This window comes from Balearica regulorum, chromosome 13 (genome assembly GCF_011004875.1).
Source record: "Balearica regulorum gibbericeps isolate bBalReg1 chromosome 13, bBalReg1.pri, whole genome shotgun sequence".
NCBI lineage: Eukaryota > Metazoa > Chordata > Aves > Gruiformes > Gruidae > Balearica > Balearica regulorum.
Window position 1 is genome coordinate 1,987,655 of NC_046196.1, and position 24,003 is coordinate 2,011,657.

The following is a 24,003-nucleotide window of genomic DNA, read 5'->3' on the forward strand; positions in this document are numbered from 1 at the left end:
CGAGCCGTGGGGGAGCAGAGCAGAGCCGTGCCGGGCCGAGCCGTGCCGTGCCGTACCGGGCCAGCCCGCCGAGGGGGGCGGGCGGCGCCGCTTATAAAGGCAGCGGGAGCGGGGCGGGGGAAAGCGTGTCCGTTCGCTGCGCTCCGGGACCGGCCAGCGGGGCCTGCCCAGCCCCGGCGGGGCGGAACGGCTCGGCTCGGCTCGGCGGGGCATGGCCCGGCCCGCGGCCGCCTGAAGGGATGGAGCGGCGGGCGCTGTGCGCCGGGCTGTACTGGCTGCTGCTGCCGCTCGCCCTGCTCGCCGGTGAGTGCGGCCGCACCGGGGGGGGGGTCTGGGGTCGGGGGAGGGGGGGGGGTGCTCTCTGTGGCGTCCCGTGTCCCCCTCCCCACGCGTGACTCGGGTCGCGGTGCTTTTCCCCACGCCGGGAGGAGCCGCTGGCGGCCCCGGGGGAGGTGGGTGGGTGGCGTGGGGGTCCCCCCCCAGCCCCATGGGGGATCACCCTGCACGGCCCCCCCCCCCCCCCCCCCCGCCCCACGCGGGACCGAGTCTGCTCTCGGGAAACACTGCGACTTCTCCGGCCCGGGTGTGGGGCAGCGCCCTGGGTGTGCGTGTGTCGTACCCCCCCCCACGGGCACAGCCAGCGGGCACCGGCCAAACCCGCCCCCGCTCGGACACCGCTGTGGCACCCCCCACTCGCTCCTCTGCCTCTTGCAAGGTGGGGGGCAAAGAGGGTGCCGGGACGGGGCAGCTGGGATGGGCGATGCTGGGGGGGGGTGTGGGGGGGTGCAGCCGGCACCCATCCTGCTCCGTGCCTGGGTGCTGTCCGGTGCCGTGGCAGGGAGCCGGGCACCCACCTCAGGTGCTGGAAGCTCTGCAGGGCCGCGGCTCCCAAAGCTGCTCCCAGCCCGTTTTAAGCAGCGCTGGCCTTTGAAGGCAGATGCGCCACCCACCGAGGCAACCGTCTGGCTACCGGCCTGGAAAATACCCGTGTCCTGGGACGCGCGGAACAAGAATTGGCTCTTTGAACCCCGGCTGCTCGGGGGAGCGTGTTCGGGGACTCTCCGTTTACCTTTACATAGACGCAAAGGAAAAACCTCTCCATAAACAGGATTGTTCAACGAGGTCCTTGTGGCCGGGCACGGGCGGCGTCTGGCCACCGTCGCCGGGCTCACGCCGCGCGTGCCGGGGGGTCCGCAGCCTGGGGAAGCAGCGATGTGATTTTTTTTTTTTTGGGGTGGCGTCACCCAGAGAGGTGACGTCCAGCCGGGCAGCCCCTCATCCCGGCTGCGTTTCAGGGAGCCGGGTTGGGGTGTGCGGTGCTGGCCATGCCGCCGGCACGGGGCGAGCCTCGCTGGCAGAGGAAGTCGGTGACTGTTGAAAAAGCTTCTCTTTATTTGCTCTGGTTTGCTCGAGGAGTGACTCAGTGCATCGCGCAGGATGTGAGGAGGTTAATTATAACCCTGCCTACGAACGGGGCCGGGAAGGGAAGGTGCCCGGGCGCCACTTGCACAAGCCCTCCCCGGCCGGTGCGGTGGCAGCCGCCGCTCCAGGGCGCGGGAGCTGCCGGGCGCATCCCATGGGTGCACAGGGCGACACGTGGCCTCTGGGCGCGGCTTCGCGCATGGGGCCCTCGTGTCCCGATTATGCTGATTTGACCCCAAATCGTGCTGGGCTCGCTTGCCTGTTCCCCCCCCTGCTCCGGCACAGGACGTTGTGCCGGGGTCCTGCCGTCTCGTGGGGCCGGTGGCGTTGGCGTTCCCCCTCCGGGTGAGCTCAGAGGCGGCTTGTTTAAATTTGGGGCCCTGCTTGGGCGGGGGCTGTCCTGGGGGAGCAGCTCCCTCCTGCTCCGGCCGCTCGTCAAAATAGCCGTGCGGGTGACTCAGCAGGGTCCGGGCGGGCTGGGGCCTCGCGCACGACCAAGGGGGAAACTGAGGCACGGGGGGGATGTGTCTCGTCCCACTGCACCTGAGGGGGGGGGTAGGAAGAGCCCCAGAGCACGACCCGCCTGCGGCCCTTCCTTCCCGGCAATTAGGCTCTTCCCAAACGTCCGGAGGATGTGTGCTCGTGGCTCCCGGCCAGCTCGGGGAGGGTGGAGGCGCAGGAGCTGGGCCCCACGGCATGGCTCGGGGCAGCCCCCCGCTTCCCACAGGCCGGCACAGGCACGGACCCCTACGGTGCGGCTCCCAGCCGTGCCACGGGCCGTGTCCCCACCCGGCGCAGGGAGACGGTGGGGATGCCGGGGTGCACGGAGCTGGCGGGGGGCACAGCCTGCCGTGCCTTCCCACGCGTGTGGGGACCAGGCAGGTCTGTGGCGGGACCCCGGGGCTGGGTGATGCTCCTGGCTGTGCCGGCTCCCCGCTCCAGTGCGGCTCCGCGGTGCTTGGGTAGAAGCGATGGGTGAGGGCGGCAGCCCCCCTCCCTGGGGCTGCAGTCTCCCCCAAACCGAGGAGCCTGACCTGGGGTGAGGTGAGGACACAGCCCCTCCTGGCTGAGCCCCCCTGCCCGGCCAGGAGGTGATGGGGTGCTGGGGAGGGGGTCCCAGCCAGTCCTGGGTGCTGCAGGGGGGCTGTTGCCCAGCTGGGTGCGGGTGGGCACGTGGGCTGCAGCCAGCTGCCTCCTGCGGTCAGGTGCTTTTTATAAAATGAAGGGAAATAAAAAAAGAGGAGGAAAAAAAAATAGAAAAATTAAAAAAAAAAAAAAAAAAGCCACCACTGTCTCCAAGAGCAGCAACTCCCGTTTCCTCCCCAGGCGCACAGGGGGATGGGAGACGCAGGGCCGGCGCCTGCAGCCTGCCCGGACGCTGCCCAGGCCGGGGTGCCCATCTCCCCAGGACTGAGCCTTTTGCAAAGCCCCCGCACGGCCCCATTGAGGTGGGTGACGCTGTGGGGGCTCCCCGGGGGTGCGGCGGGTCCCCACTCTGCCCCTGGGCTCGCCTGGGAGCAGCTCTGGGTCCGGCCGGGTTCCTGCAGGCTGGGCTTGGCTGGGTTTAACCCTTTGCATCCTCTGCACCCCGATCGCAGCAGAGTCCTGGGGTGCCCGTTGGGGCTGAGCGAAGAGCGAGGGGCTCTTTAGGCACCTTTTGGCATTGCCATACGGCATAGACCGTCATGGCTCCGAGCTGTGCATGGGAAATATTACGGTGGCTGCAGGAATGTTCCGGTGCGATGGGAGCGAGGGTCTGGGGGCCCTCGTGCACAGGGTGTGCAAGCGGGAGATGTGCACGTGTTGAGGGTGAGCAGACCCCCGGTCTGGGGGCTGCTCCAGCCCCTTGGCATGGGCTGTCCCCATCCTGGCGTGCGCCCCGTGGAGGGACTGCAGCCCCGGGGCTGGGGGTGCTGGGGAAAGGGGTGTCCCTGGGCACTGGGGTGGCACTGAGCACCCGTCCCCGAAGCTGCTGGGTTCCCTGTCCCGTTGCACGAGGTGCTGGCCGGCTGCTGGGGTTTCCCAGGCTGGCAGCCGCGGCACCGGCTGGCACCCGGCCCGGTGCCCTCCCGGGGCAGCTCCCGCAGCATCCCTGGGGAGCAGGGCCGGCCGCTACCTCGGCACTGGCAGGAGCGGGATTAACTTTCCATAAAAACAGGATGCGGCGGGTGAACCAGCGGGGCTGCTCCCTCTTCCCGGAAAGAGGAGCCGAGGCTGGGAACGTGCCGGCGGCTAGTTCTCCCGGCATGGCCGGCCCTGGGGTGCGCTGCTTTGGAGCCGACAGGATTTTGGGATGGGGGGAGCCTCTGTGGCCAGGGTTCGTTAGCCTGCCTCTAGTTTGCAGCCAGCGGATGCAGAGCGCAGGGTGCTGGGTGCAAAGCGATGCCCTGGGGACGCTGTCTGGGTCCCCCCGGTGCTGGGGACCCCAGTTGGGGGCCGTTAGCCAGGAGGCAGGACCTGGCCGCGGGGAAGCGGCTTGGCAGAGCTGCCGGGCTCCGGCAGCCGGTAACGGGCCTGTGTGAAAATAGCAGGGCAGGCAGGGAATTAAAGAGCTCCGCTAATTAATCCTGAGCGGCCGCAGGTCCCCACAGAGCTAGCGGCTGTGCCGGTGCCAGTCGGTGTATGGGGCTGTGCATGGGTAGGGCTGGTGCTGCGGGGCTCCCCCAGGGCCGGCGGGGTCCGGGGAGCCCCCCTTCCCCATGCAGTCGGGTAGGGATCCCCGGCCAGGCACGGGACGGTGCCCGGTTTGCGGGGAGAGGGCTGCGCCAGACCCCGACCCTCTCCCCCAGCCGCCCTTCCCACGCTTCCCCGGCCACGCTGCAGTGGGAGACACCCTGGTGCCGGCTCTCCCCGGCCACCCCCACCCTCATCGCTGGGTCCCTGCCTTCCCCGGGGTCCCCAGCTGACCCCCCTTCCCCTCCCACGGGGAGATCTCAAGGCCGGCGTGAAGGAAACCCGGCACATCTCACCCAGCTCCCCGGCGCTGCGATTTATCCTCCTGCCGGCACGTTAACATCGTTAATATTTCAAGTGCTGTTGGCTGCCGGTGCTGGCCGCGGTGGCGGTGAACTCCCCGGCAGCGTGGGAGCTGGGCCGGCTGCTCCTGACTCCCCGGGGTCTCACGGGGCTGGGGAAGGGGGGGGGGGATTTGGGGCGCGGATCCAGGATAACCCTGCTGGGGGTGCGAGGGGGATGCTTAGCGAGGGCCAGATCCTGCCCCGTGCGTGCAGCAGAGGTGAGATCACGCGGCGTTGTGGGCGATGGGTGCTGCTTGCACGGGGAGGGGGACAGTGGGTGCCACGGCGCTTTACCCACCCACCCGCCTGGCTCCTGGTGGGGACGATGGGTGTGGGAGGGTGGTTTTTGCCGCAGGGTTTTCTCCCCACCGCAGCTCTCACCACAGGCCAAACTGGTTTTTCTCCCCACGCTGGCACTTTCCCCACTGTCAGCACGGCGGGGGAACTGGTTTCCTCCAACCGTGCAGGATGGAGCACCCACACACCGCCGGCATGGCATGGCATGGCACGGCACGGCACGCCCCGGTGCAGGCGGCCCTGCCGAGGAGGCATGGGCGCAAAGCTGCGCACCGCGGGTGCTCCCAAACCGGGCTGTGCCGTGCCAGGGGGCTGCTCCCTGCCTGACACACCGTCAGCATCTTCCTCCCCCCCCCTTTTCATCCTCAAGCCCTTAAAAGCTGGTTGAAGCTGCGGCAAGCGCCGACCGCCCTGCCGGCACCTTTCCTGGTGATGCCTTGAGGCGGGGTGGGAGCTGTCGGCCGGAGGGTCCCATGGGTGCTGGCTCGGCCCTGGGGTGCAGCGGGGTGCTCTGCATTGGCAGGCAGCTCCTGCCAGCCCGTCCCAGTGCCACGGGTGCCCCAGCGCCATGCCACCGGCGTGCCTGCTCCGTGCTGGCCCCTGCCCGGGAGTGATGTCCCTGGTCCCAGGTGACACAAAATACGTAGGTCACGCTGTCTCTCTGGGCGTGGACGGTTCCCTGGTGCCCACCAGTGCCCGTGGGTCTCCCCACGGTGCCCACAACCCCCGTCCTCCCCACAGCTCTCGGGCAGACCCCAGCCCAGGCGATGCCAGCAGGGCTGTGTCACCGCCGGTCCCCTCCGTGCTGTCAGCACCCACAGGGTGACCACAGCTGGGACGGGGACGCACACTGCGGCTGGTTCGCCCCGGGCACCCAAAGGACCCTGCCCTGGCGCTGGGGTGGGTGGGCAGCGGGGTTGGGGCTGGGGGGGGGGCTGGCTGGCTCCCACGTAAGCCGGAGCAGCGGCTCGCCCCCGCGCTGGGAAGGCTCCTCTCGGCCCCGTCGCCGCTGGCGCGGAAAGGGGAATATTTGCTCCATGAGATCATGGTTTGCCGAAACGTAGCCAGCAACCCTCGGCAGCGTGCGGGGAGGTGATGTGTCCTGGGGTCACCGCGGAGAGGTGGCTGGTGCGATGGTGGTCCCAGTCCCCCCACCCTGGGCTCCCCGTGCCCCCCACCCATGCTGGGGTGCTGCCTGCGCTCCCCGGGGGAGGGAGGCAGCTGGGGACCCTGCTGTGGGGTCAGGGACCGGCGTTAGCCCCGACGGGTGCTGCATGGGACGTGCCCCAGGCTGCCGGGTGCATTCCTGGGTGCCCCCCCTCCTGCCACCCCCGCACCCTCTGAGGATGCCCCGCTGTCCCTGGGGTGCCAGGCTGCTGATGGGGGGGCTGCACCGTGTCCGTCCCCCCCCCCCGGCCGTGCCGTCCCTCGCCCCAGGATGTGCCGTCCCATTGAAACCCTGTAAACACAGGAAGGGCCGTGCCGGGCTGGCGGTGCTGAGCACGTCCCCTGGCACCCAGCCTGGCCCCACGGTGCTGGGGGATGCCCTCTCGGCCCCCGCTGCCTCGCCCCCTTCCCAAGTGGGGTGCCAAGGGGGGCACATCCCTGCCCTGGCCGTGCAGAGCTGGGGTCCCCGACACCGGTTCCCTGTGGCCATCCCCTCCCCGGGCTGCCCCAGAGGGGCCCCCCCTCCCCAGAGCAGCCTGCTGGGGGGGAGCGCGGGGACGCGTGCCTCTCGTTTGCAGAGGAGGGGACCGAGGGATGTCCTGGGACCGCCTGGAGTGGGGACACAGTTAAAAAACGAAGCCGCTGTGCTGTGCAGACCCCCACGACTCTCTTCGTGCCCGTCACCGTGGCCTCATGGCTGGGTGGCTGCAGACTGTCCCCGCGGCTGGTGCCAGCTCGCACCGGGTGCATGTGCCGGTGTCTGTCACCGCTCGCCTGGCGTGTGCACGCAGCCGATGGGAACGCTGCGTCCCCGGCCACGGTGTCCCCACCGTGAGGTCCCCGTCCCCGCCGGCGGCAGCTCTGCGGGGCGCTGGCTCAGCCCTGCTCCCTGCCCAGCTCCTCCGACGGTTTCACGCCTGCAAACAAGCTGTAATTTAGGTCTAAAAATAAGCGAGGGGGAAGGTGGCGAGGCGGTGGCGCGCCCGGAGCAGGGCTGGGTGCAGGTGAGGGGCTGTGCCAGCCCCGCGGTGGCCGTGGGTGGGGGTCCCAGCCCGGCCGTGGGGGTCCCTGCGAACCTCGGCATGGTCTTGCAGGAGTGATGCGGAAATGCAGCGGATTTTGCTCGTGGCTCTCGTCCCCCCACGTGTCTGGGGTCGTGGCTCTCGTGTGTCCCGTCCCCTCTTGCTGTGCCACCCGTGCGGGTCACTGGGACTGACCCAGCCGGGCTCCTGCCCGTGTCCCTCTCTTCCCACTGGCATCTCTGGGGGGCGCGAGCCTCTGTCCGGGACTACTCATCATTTTGGGGTGCCTCTCATTTTGGGTGTCCCTCACCTCCCGCCCGGGTCTCCCTCGCAGTGCAGGACGGGGTGCCATCCTCGGGGGTCCCCGGGGCAGGGGGGATGCAGCCGGGAACCTGGTGGGCTGCAGCCTCCTCCCCGCGCCGCATCCCTGGCGCTAACCCTGCCCGTACCTCTGCCCGCAGCCTGCCTCTTCCGCTTCAACGTCCTCTCCCTGGTCTACCTGCTCTTCCTGCTGCTCCTGCCCTGGTTCCCGGGGCCCACCCAGCGCTCGGCCGGAGGTAAGGGGCTCAGCCTGGGGCGTGGGGAGCGGGCCGGGCACGGCGGGCAGCGGGGTGGGCAGCGCACGGGCAGCTCTAGCCCGGGGGTGCTGGGCAACGCGGGGGCTTCCAGCCGCTCTGCGGCAGGTACCTGCCGTCCTTCCCCTGCGGTTTCCCCCCGGCCGGGCAGCGTGGCTCCGTGTGGCAGCCTCGCTCTGTTAATTATAGCCCAGCGCGGCTATTAATAGACCTCCCGCTCCGAAATGGCCAGTTTTGAGCCCCAGCCTTATTAAGCAGAAACCTCAGGGCCGGGCTGTGCCCGCTGGGTGGGCAGGAATGTGCCGCAAGCAGCCCCTCCGCCCTGCCCGCGCGCGTGGGGCACGTCCCCCCGCGGTGGGCGTGCAATGGGGGGCGCGGGGGATGCGTATCCCCCCCCCCCCCCCCCTCCGGTGGGTGCAGGGGTGCATCGCCCCGCCGCGGGCGCGTGGGACGCGTCCCCCCCCCCACGGTGGGTCCCAGGTGCCCGTCGCCCTGCTTGGCTCCCTGCCCTCCGTGCCAGGCTGAGCCGTGCCGTAACAAACCGGCAGCGCCTGGCACGGCCGCGACTAAAAGCTCTGCTCTCTGAATATTTCATGGGCTCGTACGGCCCCGGAGCCGGGCACTGCCGAGAGCTTTCGCGTGGATTTACAGGAAAAAACAAGCGGAGGGAGAGTTTTTGGCCCCGGGCCGCCCCCCGGCCGGCACACAGCTGCGGTGGGCTCGCTGCCTGTCCCGTGGCCAGGAAAACAGGCGTGTGGCCTGGGGAGCCGGGTGGGACGGGGGCACGGCTGCAGCTGGTGGAAGGTCTGACGGGGCTCATGGTGCGGGGGACCCGCTGGCGCCTGCCCAGAGCCCCCCCCGGGATGTTCCATCGGGGGTCGGGATGGTGAGCTGCATCCCAATGCCGGTCCCAGTTCAGCGGGGGTGGGAAGCTCCCGGTGCCAACTGGTGGGAGGGTGGTCGCGGGGCCCTGGCTCCCTGCGTTACCCCGTGCCTCAGTTTCCCCAGTAACGCGGCAGAAAGGGTGCACGGTGAGACATGCAAGGTCCTGGTGGGACCGTGTCTCTGGGGCAGACCCCTGGCATCTCTGGGGTGCCCCGCAGTGCCCCCCTTCTCGGCTCTTCCCGGGGGTGCTGGGTGTCTTCCCTTGGGCGATGGCTAATGGGGTGCCCGTGTCTCGCAGGTCACACCGTCCGCCTCCTCAAAGCTCTGCTGGGGACCAGCATCCTCTTCCTCCTCGCCCACTTCGTTTTCCAAATATGCCTGTACACGTTGCCCGTCCTGGACCAGCTGCTGGGGCCCAGCTGTGAGTACGGGGTGCTGGGGCAGCCTGCCCTGGGGGTGCCCACGCCTGCCCTCGCCCTCCTGCACCTCTGCTCTCCCCGGCTTCACCCCCTCCTCGAGGTGCTCCGGGGCTGGACCCCCAAAATGGTGACGTGTGGGTGCAGGGATCCCATCCTTCTGGGTGCTGGGGGGGCTGCTGAGGCTCTGTGGGGTCCCAGCCACGTGCTCAGCACCGGGGCCGTGCTGTGCCATGCCAGGGGCACAGACCCCGTCCTGGGTCCCCACGGGTGTGGGGTGCGGGGGAGCCGCCTGCTCCGGGGGGGCTCGGAGCCTGCCCGCGCGGGGCTGCCGAACTCAGCGCCTCCCTGCTTCCCTGCAGGCAGTACCTGGGAGGTCCTTGCCCGGCACATCGGGGTCACCAGGTAAGGGCACCCCGGCAGTGTGGGGCCGGGGGCTGGCAGTGGCGGGGGGGGGGGGGCACCCCCGAGCCCTCCCCTGCCCCGCTCTCCCAACCCCCCCCAGGCTGGATTTAAGCGACATCCCCAACTCGGTGCGTCTCGTGGCGCCCGACGTCGGCATCCTGCTGGTCTCGTCCCTCTGCCTGTGCCTGTGCCACCGCCTCGTCCCCAAGGCCGGCGCTGCCGCCCGCGGCCGGAGGCCGGAGTCCCTGGAGCCCCTTGAGCGGGTGAGAGCTACCGCCGGCACCGTGCCCCCTGCCACGTCCCACCAAGCCGCTGCCAGGCTCCCCGGGGCACGGCAGCCGGGGCCCGTCCCCTCCCCAGGGAGGGCAGCCTGGCACCACGGGGGGGGCTTGGCACGGGGACGTTCCCGGTGGCCGGGGACCCGGGTTGCGGTAGTTTCGGCTGCCCGGCTGAGCGGGCAGCGGCAGAGGGTTGGGTCAGCATCACGGCACCTCGTACAGGCCAGGGTGAGTCAGCCGCGGAGGAGTGCCCGTGTTTGCTCCCGCGTTGCCATAGGGAAGCCGGCAAACAGCCCGGCCCCACGGCACCGCTGGACGCGGGGCTGCCCATCGGCGGGGGGAGCGCGGTGCCCGCACCCCCAGGCTCCGGCTGGCGCTGCCACACCAGAACCCCTGGGCTCAGGAAGGGCAGCGGGGCCGGCGATCGTGGGATGCTGGCACCCAGCTTGAGCGTGCCGGCAGGGTGCAGGGCTGGGTGCCGTGCCGTGCCGTGCCCACTCTGCCTGGCAGTGCCGGCAGGGCACCGGGACGCTGCGCTTGTGGCACCGGGGTCACCCAAGCAGCCACATCCCCAAGCCGATGGCACCCCCCAGCTCACCCTTGGGGCTCAGCCCCTTTTTTGGGGTGCTCCCCACTGATCCGGGCTGTTGTGGTGGGCGCTCGCCTGCCGGCCCCCGGCCGTGGCCAGGCTGTAACCGGAGCGCGGGCCGATGCGAATGCCTTTGCCGTGAGCGCGGGGCCAGCGCGGGAGGCAGCCTGGAAAAAAGCTCAGTGCTGGGAACCCGGGCGCTGGCGCCAAGGAAAACAGCCGCCTTTCGGAGGCGCTTTCCAAGCGGCTAATGAGATAAACACGGCCAGGTGCCGGGCTGCGCGCCCGCACAGCGCTGGGCAGGGCGCCCCGGCCGTCCACCCGCGCTCTCCCTCATGTGGGGAAACTGAGGCACGGCCAGGAGCGGCCTGGAGCCAGAGAGCCGCCTGGGCTCGGGCCGTGGGGCTCACGACATGCTCTCCTCGCCTGGCAGGGGGAAGAGGAGGATGTGGACGGGCACGGCGGCACGGCCGACGCGGACACGCCGCTGAGTGCCAGGCTGCGGGTGACGGCTCACTGGCTGCTCTGGGCGGCCGGGAAGGGCCTGGCCATCCTGCTGCTGGCCCTGGCCGGTGGGTACGGGACGGGGGGGGCATGCGGTGAGTTGGGGGGGGGTCTCCGTGGCCGTGCTGCCAGAGGCGATGCTCAGTCTGGGGGGAGGATGCTCAGTCCCGGGGGGGGATGCTTGGTCCGGGGTGGGGGGGGGATGCTCGGTCCAGGGGGTAGGTGCTTGGTCTGGGGGGGGATGCTCAGTCCAAGGGGATGCTCGGCCAGGGGCTGCGTGGCTGGAGGATGCTCGGCCGCACACTGACCGCCTGCGGGGCGCTGCTCCCCAGGGATCACCCTGCCCTCCGCCTCCTCCAGCGTCTACTACCTGCTCTTTGTGGGGCTGTGCACGTGGTGGGCCTGCCACCTCCCCGCCAGCCGCCTGGCCTTTGACATCCTCTGTGTCCTCGTCGGTGTCTACGCCGGTGGCCACCTCCTCTGCCTCTATGCCTACCAGACACCCTTTGTCCAGGGGGTCTTCCCACCCCCCACCCTCTGGGCACGGTGAGTCCCTGTGCCGTGGGTCCCCGTGCCGTGGGTCCCTGTGTCGCTCCAGTTGAGCAGCCAGCCTGGCACCTCGCTTGCCCTCCATCCCACCACCAGCTACGGTGGGTCACCGTGGAGGGCGCCGGAGGCTGCCCGGTAAAGCCACGTGCTGTGCTGTGCCGGGACCCTGGCTCATGGCAGGGGTCCCGGTTGGGGGGGTAATGCCACCCGCTCTGTCCCCACAGGGTGTTTGGCTTCAAGAACATCATCCTGTACCGCAACTGCTCCCGGCCCAACGCCCTGGTGCTCAACACCGGCCACTCCTGGCCCGTCTATGCCAACCCCGGCATCCTGATCCTGCTCTACTACACCGTGGCCACCCTGGTGAAGCTGCGCCGGCTGGATGCCAGGGTGAGGGGCTGTGAGGCCGAGCCGGACCCCGTGCCAATGCCTGGCGTGCCCCGCTGCTCTGACCGCCCCGGCACCGTGGGTGCCCGGCAGAGGGGAGGTGGGGGGCAGTGGGGTGCCTCAGTAGCGGGACAGGGAATGATCCTGCTCCCCGGCGACTGCAGCGGGGTGCCCTGAGCTGGGTCCTGCCCCTCGCAGAGAACCGCGGTGCCGGCACAGCCGCCGGCGAGGTGCCCGCCGAGGGAGCTGGTGGAGCTGGAGAGCTGGCCCAAGGACACCGATGGTGTGGCTGAGGACACCAAGGTGGGTTTGGGGGGGGGCTGCGCCCCCCAAGCGATGCCCGAGCGCGGGGTGCTCCAGGGGTGCTGGGGTGGGCTCTGAGCCCTCTCTGCCCCGCCAGCCCATGCTGTCCCCCAGCACCGGGAAGCCGGGCAGCGGCGCCGACAACTGCACCGTCCACGTCATGGGCAACTCGCCGCAGCCGGGTAAGTCCGTCCCCGCCGCCTCCCCCTCCCCAAGCCCTGCCCGCGGCCCGGCGGGTGGCTCACGGTCCCCCTCCCCGCGGCCAGGCAGGAGGCGTCCGTCAGAGCGGCTGCCGCTGCACGCCCTGGGCCACGTCGTCATGAACCAGAGCTACGTCTGCGCCCTCATTGCCATGATGGTAAGGGGCTGGGGTGGGGTGAGGGGGGACACACACGTGTGGCGGGACGGGGCGGGGGGGGGGGGCACCTCCCGGGCTGAGCCTGGGCGAGCGGCCGCATCCTGCCTGCCCGCAGGTGTGGAGCATCACCTACCACAGCTGGCTGACCTTCGTGCTGCTGCTCTGGGCGTGCCTCATCTGGACGGTGCGGAGCCGGCATCACTTCGCCATGCTCTGCTCGCCCTTCCTCCTCCTCTACGGCGTGGCTCTCTGCAGCCTGCAGTACGTCTGGGGCATGGATCTGGCCCCCGAGCTGCCCACCCGCGTCGGCTTCATGAGCCTGGAGCAGCTGGGGCTGGTGCACCCCAAATATCCCTGCCTGGACCTGGGGGCTCAGGTAAGTCTGGTGTCCCCCGTCCCCGTCCCCGCCGGCACCTGGCTGTCCCCGCTCACCACCTGTCCCCGCAGCTCCTGCTCACCCTCACCTTCTGGCTGCTGCTGCGACAGTTCGTTAAGGAGAAGCTGCTAACGAGGAGGCCCCCAGCCACCCCGCTCCTGGAGGTGACCGTCTCGGACACGGGTGAGGGCTCCTGGTGTCACCCACCCTGGGGGGACCCTGCGTTGGGCTGAGCGTCCCCCGGTGCGAGCACCCGGCGGCGGGCAGCTGCCGAGGATGGGGGGGGACGCACGTCCCCCCGCGCCCGGCTGCCTGCAGCCCCCTCCCTGCCGTGCAGAGCCCAGCCGGCAGCGGGACGTGCTGAAGGCGCTGGGGGTGCTGGTGCGGGATTTCTACGCCAAATACTGGATCTGCGTCTGCGCTGGTATGTTCATCGTGGTGAGCTTCGCCGGGCGCCTCGTCGTCTACAAGATCGTCTACATGTTCCTCTTCCTCCTCTGCCTCACCCTCTTCCAGGTAGGGGGGCTTGGGGACCCCTCCCTGTCCCCACCTCCGTCCCCAGCGTGGCCCCACTGATGTCCTCGTCCCCCAGGTGTACTACAGCCTGTGGCGCAAGGTGCTGAAGGGCTTCTGGTGGCTGGTGGTGGCGTACACCATGCTGGTGCTCATCGCCGTCTACACCTTCCAGTTTGAGGACTTCCCCATGTACTGGAGGAACCTGACGGGGCTCACCGATGAGCAGTGAGTGTCCCCAACGCCCCCCAGCCCCGGCGGGGTCCCTGCCGTCGCCAGCCCCGCGGTGGCACCGGGGCATGGCCAAGGGATGCATCGCACGGGGGGGAAACTGAGGCACGGGGGGGGACGGGGGTGGACCCCCCCTGCATGCTGGCTTGATGCCGGTGCAGGGTGGGATGGATGCGGTCCCATGCTGACCCTCCCCTCCCTGCCCAGGCTGGGCGACCTGGGCCTGGAGCAGTTCAGCGTCTCCGAGCTCTTCTCCAGCACCCTCATCCCGGGCTTCTTCCTCCTGGCCTGCATCCTCCAGCTCCATTACTTCCACCGTCCCTTCATGCACATCACCGACCTGGAGCACGTTCCCACCGCCGCCCCGCCGCCCTGCCACATCCCCAGGTAGGGCCCCGTGCTGGGGTGACCCCCCCGCCCCACACACACCCCCCCCGAGCCCCCCCATCCCCGCACTGAGCCCTCCTCCCCACAGACCCGAGGAGCTGCACGGAAGCCGGCTGCTGCGGGATGCGGCTGCTGCCGAGAGTGCCGGGACGGGCGACTCTGACACGGCATCACAGGGTACCGGGGTGGGATGGGCTGGGATGGGGTGTCCTCCGAGGCAGGAAGGGGCTGGGGGGGGTGCAGGGATGGATTGGAGCATCCTCCAAGCCAGGAAGGGGTCCAGGGGGTATGGGGATGGATCAAGGCATTTTCCAAGCCAGGAAGTGTATGGAGATGAATTTGGGGTGTCCTCCACCGGTGGGAGGGTATGGGGATGGGTTGGGGCATCCTCCAAACAAGAAACAGGCTCAGAGGGTGCAGGGATGGATTTGGGGTGTCCTCCGAGTTTGGGAGGGTATGAGGATGGATCGGGGTGTCCTCTGAGCCAGGAAGGGGCTGGGAGGGGATGGGGATGGGTTGGGGTGTCCTCCAGGCTAGGGTGGGGCGGGGGGATGCAGGGATTGACTGGAGCATCCTCCAAGCCAGGAAGGGGCTGAGGGAGTGCAGGGATGGATTGGGGTGTCCTCAAACTATGGGAGGGGATGGGGTGTCCTCCGAGCATGGGAGGTCATGGGAATGGGTTGGGGTGTCCTCTGAGCCAGGGTGGCTGCGGGGGTGTCCGTGACAGTCCGTGTCCCCGCAGCGCCCACCAAGTGGGGGCTGGTGCTGGAGCGCCTGATCGTGCTGGGCTGGACCTTCTCGGACACACTGACCCGCGGGCAGGTCTTCGTGAGGCGTCTGCTGGAGCTCCACGTCCTCAAGCTGGTGGCTCTCTACACCGTCTGGGTGGCCCTGCAAGAGGTACCAGCCTCAGGACCCTGGGGTGGCGGGGGGGGGGCTCGGCCGGGCACCCTGGGGTGCTCACGTGGCCGCTGCCCCAGGTATCGCTGATGAACTTCTTGCTGGTGCTGCTGTGGGCCTTCGCCATGCCCTACTGCCGCTTCCGCCACATGGCCTCCTGCCTCTCCACCGTCTGGACCTGCATCATCATCGTCTGCAAGATGCTTTACCAGCTCAAGATCGTCGACCCCCACGAATACTCCAGCAACTGCACCCAGGTGCCGGGGCGGCCGTGCCGGGGGGGATGCCCGGTTCTTGGGGTGCTTGTGGTGGCGCGGGGGGGGTTCCCAGGCTGGAGGTGGGGTCCGGCGGCAGGGGCGAGGGGTGCTGACGCCCGGCGGTGGTCTCTTTTGCAGCCCCAGCTCAACAGCACCAACCTGAGCCCGGAGGAGCTGGGCAACTCCACGCTGTACCGCGGCCCCGTGGACCCTGCCAACTGGTTCGGCATCCGCAAGGGCTACCCCAACCTGGGCTACATCCAGGTGGGCACGGGGACACCCCGTCTGTGGGGACCACGTCGGGGGGATGCTCAGCGCCATGCCACGGTCCTGAGCACCCCCTCATCCCCCCAGAACCACCTTCTGGTGCTGCTGCTGCTGGTGTTCGAGGCGGTGGTGTACCGGCGCCAGGAGTACTACCGCAAGCAGCACCAGCTGGTGGCCCCCGTCACCGAGACCATCTTCGAGGACATCTCCCGCGAGCACCTCGACCACGGCCTCAGCAGCTGCGCCAAATACTTCCTCAACTACTTCTACTACAAGTTTGGCTTGGAGGTGGGGAGCGGGTGCCGTGGCGGGGGGGTCCCACCACTTGCAGCAGCGCCCCAAGGCTGAGCCTCTGCATCACACACACCCCCCCCCGCCCAGATGTGCTTCCTGATGACGGTGAACGTGATCGGGCAGCGGATGAACTTCATGGTGATCCTGCACGGCTGCTGGCTGGTTGTCATCCTGACGCGGCGCCGGCGGGCGGCCATCGCCCGGCTCTGGCCCAAATACTGCCTCTTCCTCGTCGTCTTCCTCCTCTACCAGTACCTGCTGTGCGTGGGCATGCCGCCCGCCCTCTGCGTGGGTAAGGGGCAGGGGGGCCGTGGGGGGTCACCCCTCCTGTGAGGGATGGGCAGGCTGCCTGCCCTGGGTAAGGGGCTGGGGGGCCGGCATCGAGCGTGCCCACTGCCCCCGCAGACTATCCGTGGCGCTGGAGCCAGGCCCTCCCCGTCAACTCGGCGCTCATCAAGTGGCTCTACCTGCCCGACTTCTTCGTGGCCCCCAAATCCACCAACCTCATCAGTGAGTACCCCCCACCCTGCCCGCAGGGTGCCCCAGCACCTGGCAGCCCCTGGCAGCCCCCTGCCCGTGGGGTGCCCCAGCCCCCAGCAGCCCCCTGCCCATGGGGTGCCCTGTCCCCCCCTGCTCCAGCCCCCGGCAGCCCCCTGCCTGTGGGGTGCCCTGTCTCCCCCTGCCCCAGCCCCCGGCAGCCCCCTGCCCATGGGGTGCCCTGTCCCCCCCGCCCCAGCCCCAGGCAGCCCCCTGCCCATGGGGTGCCCCAGCCCCTGGCAGCCCCCTGCCCATGGGGTGCCCCAGCCCCCGGCAGCCCCCTGCCCATGGGGTGCCCTGTCCCCTCCTGCTCCAGCCCCCAGCAGCCCCCTGCCCATGGGGTGCCCCAGCCCCCGGCAGCCCCCTGCCCATGGGGTGCCCTGTCCCCCCCTGCCCCAGCCCCCGGCAGCCCCCTGCCCATGGGGCACCCCCCCCCCATGGGGGGTCCCATCCTGCCCCAGGGGAGGCGGGAGGGCAGCCAGGAGGGGAGGGAGGAGCTGAGATGGCCACGCCCCCTTTGGGGCGGAGCTTGGTTGAAGTCCCACCCCTTTGGGGAGGAGGAGGGGCCTGGGGAGAGCCAGTGCTGTAAGAGGGAGGGGCTTGGGAGAGCCACACCCCCAGAGGAGGAGGGGCTTGGGAGAGCCACACCCCTTGTGACGAACCCGCCCCCAGGGGAGGCATGGCCTGGGGTGCCCACCTCTTTAGGGAGGGGCTTGTTCGGTGCCCCACCCCTTTGGGGGGGACGTGGCACCCCCAGCCCCGCCCCATCCCGAGCCACCTGCCCGCAGACGACTTCGTGCTGCTGCTGTGCGCGGCCCAGCAGTGGCGGGTGTTCGAGGCCGAGCGCACCGAGGAGTGGCTGCGGGCGGCCGGCGAGAACACCGACCGGCTCGACCTGGCGCAGGACCCCCACAACCCCACGCCCAACTTCATCCACTGCCGGTGGGTGCCGGGGGCTGGGATGGGCTGGGGCACCCGGGACCTCGGGGATGGGACACCCCTCCACACTCCGTGGGCTGTGGGTGGGATCCCCTCCTGGGGTGGGACCCCCTCCTGGGGTGGGACCCCTTGGGGTATGGACAGCATGGGACCCCCAGGCAGTGGGACCTGCTGGGCTGCGATCCCCTGGGATGGGACCCCACCTGCACTGGGACCCCTTTGGGGTGGCACACACCACCCCCCCCCCAGCTGGATCAGGACCCCCCGCCACTAGGATGGAGGACAAGGAGCACCCTGAGGCTGTGCTGGGACCTCTGGGGGAGATGCGGTGGTCCAGGATGCCCCTGGTGACGGTGCAGTACCCCTGTGGGCACTGGGACCCCGTAGACCGGGACAAGGCGCTTTGTCCCCCGCGATAGGGCTGATGCAGAGACTGGGACCATGCTGGTTTGGCTGGGCTGTGGGGTAGCACCTTGCTGCACCCCAAAACCAGGCAGTGCCAAGCATGGGTGCTGGGAGGGGATGGGAACCCTGCTCTGAGCGCCCAGTCTCGCAGGTCGTACCTGGACATGGCGAAGGTGGTGGTCTTCCGCTACCTCTTCTGGTTTGTCCTGGTGGTGGTCTTCATCACCGGGGCCACCCGCATCAGCCTCTTCGGCCTCGGCTACCTGCTGGCCTGCTTCTACCTCCTGCTCTTCGGCACCGCCATGCTGCGCAAGCCGGCGCGGGCGCGCCTCGTGCTCTGGGACTGCCTCATCCTCTACAACATCACCGTCATCATCTCCAAAAACATGCTGTCGGTGAGGGCTGCCAGGCTCCGGCCACGCAAAGGCCCCTGGGCTGCTCCTCGGGGACACCCATCCCCTGGGGTGTCCCCGTCTCGCCGTCCCCGGGCAAACCCCGTGCTCTGCCCTCTCTCCCGCAGCTCCTCTCCTGCGTCTTCGTGCAGCAGATGCAGAGCAACTTCTGCTGGGTGATCCAGCTCTTCAGCCTGGTCTGCACCGTCAAGGGCTACTACAACCGTGAGCTGCTGGCCTGGGGGGGTCTGGGGGCTGCCCTGCCTGAGCTGGTGGGGTTGGGGGTGCTGGTTTGGGCTGCTGCCTGACCTGCCTGCATCGCTGCCTGACCTGCCTGCATCTCTGCCTGCCAGCCAAGGAGATGGGCAAGGACCAGGACTGCTCGCTGCCTGTGGAGGAGGCGGGCATCATCTGGGACAGCATCTGCTTCTTCTTCCTCCTGCTCCAGCGCCGCGTATTCCTCAGCTACTACTTCTTGCACATCATGCTGGACCTCCAGGCCTCTGCCCTGCAGGCCTCCAGGTGGGGCTGGGGTCCCCGAGGGTCCCTGTGGGTGCTTGGGTGCCAGTGCCCCCCCTCACCCTCCGGCCGTCCCCGTCCCCGCAGGGGCGTCGCACTGTTCAAGGCCAGCACCCTGAAGAGCATGCGCTCCCACCGGCAAGCCGAGAAGAAGTCGCTGGCTCAGCTGAAGCGGCAGTGAGTGGGTTTTGGGGGGCACCTGGGACCCCCCCACCCTGCGGCTGCCAGCACCTTGGGACACCCCTGCGTGGCTGGGGTGGATGGGGGTGTCCCGGGGGGGGGGGGGCGGTTTGGGGGAGCGGGCTCCACAGCAGCCTCTGCCCGGCAGGATGGAGCGGATCCGAGCCAAGCAGGAGAAGTACCACCAGGAGCGGCTGCCCGGCGGCACCGGCGAGGGGCAGGATGAGGCCAGGCCAGGTTAGAGCCGGGGGGTCCCTCCCGTCCCCCCACCCTTCTCCGGGCACAGCAGGGTGGCCGTGACCCATCGCCGATGCCTGTCCCGGTGGACCCCCACGGACCATTGCGGTGAACCCCCCTCCCTGCCCCCCCGGCTCGCCCCCCCCCCCCCGCCATGCCGGGGGAGGGTGCACCGAGCGCGGCCGTTCTCAGCCCACCTCCATCTGCCGTTCCACAGCGCCCGGCAGCCCGGCGGACCCTTCCCGGCAGAGGGAGCGGTGGTGGCGGCCATGGTTAGACCACGCCGCAGGTACTGCCCCGGCACGGGGCCATAACGGGGCACAGCCCGTCGGCAAGGTCCCTCCGCCGGGGACCGCTAACACCTGCGGGGAGCGGTGGTGATGGTGCTTTTGGCAAGGTGACGCCCTGCATGTCCCCCGTCCCCGTGCTCGGCCGCAGGGCACTAACCAGGGCACTAACCAGGGCACTAACCAGGGCTTCTCCACTTCCCAACACTAACGGGGTGTTGGACTGGGGGTGCCGGGCTGGGTTTGGCGTTACCAAAGACCAGTGTCGGAGGGACCCCCGCTTGGGGGGGCTGAGTCGTTGACCCTGATGTCCCCAGCGGGGATCCCCACGGGGGTCCTCGGCACCGTGCCGGGCACAGAGCCCTGGGGAGGCGGCCGTGCCGTGACACGCCGTGCCGCCCCGGCAGTGCTGCATTCGGGGGAGTACTTCCTCTTCGAGTCGGACAGCGAGGAAGAAGAGGAGGCGGCGGTGCCGGAGGAGCCGCGGCCGGGCAGGCAGAGCGCTTTCCAGGTGAGCGTGGTTGGGGGACCGGGGCGGGGGGGGTGTCGTGGTGCCCGCGGGGTGCTGACGGCCCCTCTGCCCCCCAGCTCGCCTACCAGGCCTGGGTGACCAACACCAGGACGGCGCTGCGGCAGCAGGAGCAGCAGGAGCAGCCGGAGCCGCCTGGTGCCGAGGTTGCCGCGGGTGGGTCTGCTTCACCCCAAAATGGGGCTGGGGGGGCCGGGAGGGGACGCAGCCCTGCCCCGTGCCCGCTGTTTGCCCTGGGAGTGGTCGGTGTCCTGTAATGGGCCATCACCTCAGCGGGGTCCTGGCGTGTGTGTGTGGACTCTCTGATGGCTGCGATGGGGTTGAGCTCTCCTGGTGCCCGCGCTGGTTTTTAAGCAGGGTGGAAGAAACGGGGTGATGAGCGGGAGAGCCCCAATGGGGGCCAGAAATAATGTCCATCCTCTGCTGAGCTGCTGCTACCCTTTCCTGGGGGGGTCTGACCCTTGCAGGGGACAGCGGAGGAAGGGAGGAGGAGTTGGAGACACCTGAAGAGGCCGAAGGCCAGGAGGAAGAGGAGGAGGAGGGCTCCGGTAGGTGGGCGGCAGGACTGCGGTGCAGAGGGTCCGTGGGGGGGGTGTCCGAGCGGGTGTGAAGTGACCCCCCTGCTCTCTCCTCACCCCGGCAGAGCGGGGCAACGTGCTGCAGCGGGCGCTGAACACCCTGCGGTTCCTGTGGGTGCTGTGCCGGGCCATGGTGGACGGGCTGACGCAGTGGCTGGACGCCTGCACCCGGGAGCACGCCGACATGTCCACCGTCCTGCGCCTCGAGAGATACGTCCTCACACGCCGGCTGGCCGCGGTGAGCCCGGGAGGAGGGACGACACGGGGACACGGGGTGGGTCGCAGCCCCGCGGCGGCGCTGACCCCCTGCCCGCTGCAGGGAGAGGACGTGCACCGCGGGGTCCTGGATGAGCTCTACCTGCCGCCGGAGGAGGAGCCCCCCGAGGAGCCGAGCCCGCAGGGGGCCAGGGGTGCAGACCCCCAAAACGGCGTCGCTTCCAGGCAGGTGCATAGATACCCCCCCCGAGGGGGCAGCCGGCAGCGCCGTGGGCAGGGGCCGGCGGGCAGGGGGCTCACCCATGTCCCCGTCCTGTCCCCAGTGGGCACGGAGCAGCCACCCCCACCCCGGCGGGATGCCCGCTGCCCCCCGGCAGCCAGGAGCGTGTGACGACCTGGGGGTCCCGGGAGGACGTGGCCGGGTCTCAGGAGCTCCTGGCCCTGCCCCAGAACCGGAGCCGGACGGCCAGCGAGCTGCTCCTGAGCAGGTACGGGGACGTGGGGGTGGCGGGGCCGGGGCTGGGGGGGCGGCGGGGCCGGCTCACCCCCCCTGCACCCCGCAGGCGGCTGTACTTCGCTGAGCTGGAAGAGTCGGAGCAGTTTTATCTGTCCCACAACCGGTTCCTGAAGCTGCTGCTGGCCGGGTACCGCTGCGTGGCCGCCCACTCCGAGCTGCTCTGCTACTTCATCATCATCCTCAACAACATGGTGACCGCCTCCGTCATCTCCCTCTTCCTGCCCATCCTCGTCTTTCTCTGGGCCATGCTGTCCATTCCCCGGCCCACCAAGCGCTTCTGGATGACTGCCATCATCTTCACCGAGGTGGGCAGGGGGTTGGCCGGGGAGAGGACGATGCCACCCGGCCCCCCCGGCTGCCACCCGCTGACCCCCAGCGTCCCTGCAGGTGATGGTGGTGGTGAAATACCTCTTCCAGTTCGGGTTCTTCCCCTGGAACGGCTACGCCATGCTGGTGCGCAACGAGGGCAAGCCCTTCTTCCCACCCCGCATCCTGGGCTTGGAGAAGACTGACCGCTACATCAAGTATGACCTCATCCAGCTCCTGGCGCTTTTCTTCCATCGCTCCCTGCTGCTGGTGAGCTCCGGGACACGGGCACCATTGTGGGCATCGCTTGGGTGCCGGGAGCTGGAGATGCTCCTGGGGGTGACGGGAGCTCCAGAGAGCACCCAGTGGGTGCTCGGTGGCTCTGCCTTGGTTTCCGCCCAAGGCACCCATTGCTGGTTGGGTCCTCAGGGTGCAGCGGGAGCCGATGCTGCAGGGTGGGGGGTGAGGTGTGTGGGGTGGGGGGCATCAGGAACCCCCTCCCCCTGATTGTACTTCTCCCCAGGCCTACGGGCTGTGGGACCACGAGGAGCACCCCTTCCCCAAGAAGAAGGTGGAGGTGGAGCGAGCAGAGGACGAGGAGGAAGAGGAGAGGCGGGAGGAAGCAGCATCCCCGCCGCCGGCAGTGGGTGAGGAAGGGACGGAGGCGCTGGCAGAGCCGGGGACACCGGGTGCAGCTGCGGAGCCGGAGGACGATGCCGTGGGGCGGGAAGACGGGGCCGGGGCCATGCAGCTCCGGTTCAGGAGGAAGAGGCGGCGGGGGAAGAAGCAGCCGGAGGCGGCTCTGGAGGAAGGTGAGCGACGGTTCCCATCCCTCGTGCCCTGGCAAGGGGCGAGGCTGGCATCTCCCGGGGCCGAGGGGTGCTGGGGCCAGGCAGGATGTGGCCCCGCAGGACCCTGGGCTGTTACCCATGCTGTGCCTCACCCGCAGAGGACGGGGAGGAGGAGGAGGAGGAGGAGGAGGAAGAGGCAAAACAGAGTCACGCTCAGAAGAAGCTGAAGGCGTTTGGGCTGCGGGTCAAGCTCTTCTTCCTCACCACGTGAGTGCCCTGTGGTGCTGGTTGGGGTGGGGGCTGTGGGGTGCAGCCCCACGGTCACCCGTCCCCCCCCCCCGTCCCCCCCCAGGGTGCAGGACATGTACCGGCCGGTGCGCGGGTTCTTCCGGGACATCCTGCACACCCAGCACCGGGCCGCCACTGATGTCTACGCCTTCATGTTCCTGGCCGATGTGGTTGACTTCATCATCATCATCTTCGGCTTCTGGGCCTTCGGGGTGAGCAGCGGGTTCCCACAGGGCACTGACCGGCTGGCTCCTGCCATGGGCTCAGGCCGGGCCGCATCCTGACCTCTCCTCCGTCCCCAGAAACACTCGGCGGCCGCCGACATCACCTCCTCGCTGTCGGATGACCAAGTGCCGGAGGCCTTCCTCGTCATGCTGCTCATCCAGTTCACCACCATGGTCATCGACCGCGCGCTCTACCTCCGCAAGACCGTGCTGGGCAAGCTCATCTTCCAGGTCATCCTGGTCTTCAGCATCCACCTCTGGATGTTCTTCATCCTGCCGGCTGTCACCGAAAGGTACCGAGCATCCCCCGAGGATGTCCGTAAGGGCACAGCGTGATCTTAGGGTGGCACCTCTGTGTCCCCAAGCCCACGCGGTGGCCCAGCCTGGCCAGGGAGGTGGCCAGAGGGGTGACACCTCCCTCCTGCAGGTTGTTCAGCCTCAACACGGTGGCCCAGCTGTGGTACTTTGTGAAATGCATCTACTTCTCGCTGTCAGCCTACCAGATCCGCTGCGGCTACCCCACCCGCATCCTGGGCAACTTCCTCACCAAGAAATACAACCACCTCAACCTCTTCCTCTTCCAGGGGTACGGCACGGGGCCACGCGGACCCCCGGGCACCCGGTGGGTGCCATACCAGCCCCCCCTCCTCGTGTCTCCCCCAGGTTTCGCCTCGTGCCCTTCCTGGTGGAGCTGCGGGCCGTCATGGACTGGGTCTGGACGGACACCACGCTGTCCCTCTCCAACTGGATGTGTGTGGAGGACATCTACGCCAACATCTTCATCATCAAGTGCAGCCGCGAGACGGAGAAGGTACGGCTGTCATGCCAGGAAGGGCCCCCAATAAGCCCCTTGTCGCTCGGGGTCCCCCCAAGCCCACCTGGCACCGTGTGCTGTCTCTCCCCTCCCAGAAATACCCCCAGCCCAAGGGGCAGAAGAAGAAGAAGATCGTGAAATATGGCATGGGGGGCCTCATCATCCTCTTCCTCGTGGCCATCATCTGGTTCCCGCTGCTCTTCATGTCGCTGGTGCGCTCCGTGGTGGGCGTTGTGAACCACCCCATCGACGTCACCGTCACCCTCAAGCTGGGGGGGTACGAGGTGAGGATGCAGGGTGGGGGTACTGGGGTGCTCAGCCCGGCCGTGGGGGGGTCCCCTGCCCTGCTGACAGCACCCCGTGCCCCCGCAGCCGCTGTTCACCATGAGCGCCCAGCAGCAATCCATCCAGCCCTTCACCTCCCAGGACTACGAAGCCCTCACCAACCAGTTTGAGAGGCAGCCGGTAAATCCTGCCCCCCACACCCCCCCCAAACCTCCCCCTGCTCCGTCCCACTGGGTGCCTGGGGTGGGGGGGGGGGGCTGGCACGGCTTGGGGGTGCCCCAGGGTGGGTGCTGAGCTGTGCCCCCCCCCCCATTCCCCGTGCCAGGTGGCCATGCAGTTCATCACGCTGTACGGCTACGAGGACATCGTGACGGCCCGCATCGAGGGCAGCTCGGGCTCGCTCTGGAGCATCAGCCCCCCCAGCCGGGAGCAGATGCGGCGGGAGCTGCAGAACGGCTCCTCCGACATCACCCTCCGCCTCACCTGGACCTTCCAAAGGTACCGCTGGCACTGGGGGGGACGACACCGGGGTCTGGGGGGGCACAGCCCTGCCTGCACGC

At 69.3% G+C, this 24,003-nt stretch overlaps 1 protein-coding gene across 4 annotated transcripts in view; it reads left to right on the forward strand.

Annotated features, from left to right (window-relative positions):
* The window catches only part of PIEZO1 (piezo type mechanosensitive ion channel component 1 (Er blood group)), a 25,575-nt gene continuing 1,572 nt past the window's right edge, over window positions 1-24,003 (forward strand). Inside the window, exons 1-47 of one of the 4 annotated variants that reach the window (XM_075765758.1) lie at window positions 2-303; window positions 7,387-7,482; window positions 8,684-8,806; window positions 9,164-9,206; window positions 9,307-9,469; window positions 10,507-10,645; window positions 10,910-11,123; window positions 11,351-11,516; window positions 11,712-11,816; window positions 11,914-11,998; window positions 12,083-12,174; window positions 12,290-12,550; window positions 12,622-12,733; window positions 12,888-13,066; window positions 13,143-13,291; window positions 13,502-13,681; window positions 13,770-13,858; window positions 14,424-14,581; window positions 14,662-14,838; window positions 14,977-15,102; window positions 15,265-15,393; window positions 15,487-15,691; window positions 15,805-15,909; window positions 16,725-16,878; window positions 17,432-17,675; window positions 17,801-17,897; window positions 18,026-18,194; window positions 18,279-18,368; window positions 18,520-18,608; window positions 18,826-18,897; window positions 19,303-19,406; window positions 19,484-19,580; window positions 19,892-19,967; window positions 20,060-20,240; window positions 20,322-20,443; window positions 20,542-20,706; window positions 20,782-21,040; window positions 21,123-21,311; window positions 21,565-21,853; window positions 21,991-22,099; window positions 22,185-22,332; window positions 22,423-22,637; window positions 22,772-22,930; window positions 23,008-23,155; window positions 23,254-23,442; window positions 23,531-23,623; window positions 23,769-23,941. In XM_075765758.1, coding sequence (XP_075621873.1) covers window positions 240-303; window positions 7,387-7,482; window positions 8,684-8,806; window positions 9,164-9,206; window positions 9,307-9,469; window positions 10,507-10,645; window positions 10,910-11,123; window positions 11,351-11,516; window positions 11,712-11,816; window positions 11,914-11,998; window positions 12,083-12,174; window positions 12,290-12,550; window positions 12,622-12,733; window positions 12,888-13,066; window positions 13,143-13,291; window positions 13,502-13,681; window positions 13,770-13,858; window positions 14,424-14,581; window positions 14,662-14,838; window positions 14,977-15,102; window positions 15,265-15,393; window positions 15,487-15,691; window positions 15,805-15,909; window positions 16,725-16,878; window positions 17,432-17,675; window positions 17,801-17,897; window positions 18,026-18,194; window positions 18,279-18,368; window positions 18,520-18,608; window positions 18,826-18,897; window positions 19,303-19,406; window positions 19,484-19,580; window positions 19,892-19,967; window positions 20,060-20,240; window positions 20,322-20,443; window positions 20,542-20,706; window positions 20,782-21,040; window positions 21,123-21,311; window positions 21,565-21,853; window positions 21,991-22,099; window positions 22,185-22,332; window positions 22,423-22,637; window positions 22,772-22,930; window positions 23,008-23,155; window positions 23,254-23,442; window positions 23,531-23,623; window positions 23,769-23,941 — 6,791 coding nt within the window. In that variant the 5' untranslated portion in view covers window positions 2-239. Of the gene's footprint in view, window positions 304-7,386; window positions 7,483-8,683; window positions 8,807-9,163; window positions 9,207-9,306; window positions 9,470-10,506; window positions 10,646-10,909; window positions 11,124-11,350; window positions 11,517-11,711; window positions 11,817-11,913; window positions 12,175-12,289; window positions 12,551-12,621; window positions 12,734-12,887; window positions 13,067-13,142; window positions 13,292-13,501; window positions 13,682-13,769; window positions 13,859-14,423; window positions 14,582-14,661; window positions 14,839-14,976; window positions 15,103-15,192; window positions 15,394-15,486; window positions 15,692-15,804; window positions 15,910-16,724; window positions 16,879-17,431; window positions 17,676-17,800; window positions 17,898-18,025; window positions 18,195-18,278; window positions 18,369-18,519; window positions 18,609-18,825; window positions 18,898-19,302; window positions 19,407-19,483; window positions 19,581-19,891; window positions 19,973-20,059; window positions 20,241-20,321; window positions 20,444-20,541; window positions 20,707-20,781; window positions 21,041-21,122; window positions 21,312-21,564; window positions 21,854-21,990; window positions 22,100-22,184; window positions 22,333-22,422; window positions 22,638-22,771; window positions 22,931-23,007; window positions 23,156-23,253; window positions 23,443-23,530; window positions 23,624-23,768; window positions 23,942-24,003 lie in introns of all 4 variants that reach the window. The other 3 variants (XM_075765756.1, XM_075765755.1, XM_075765754.1) reach the window with 3 other exon arrangements.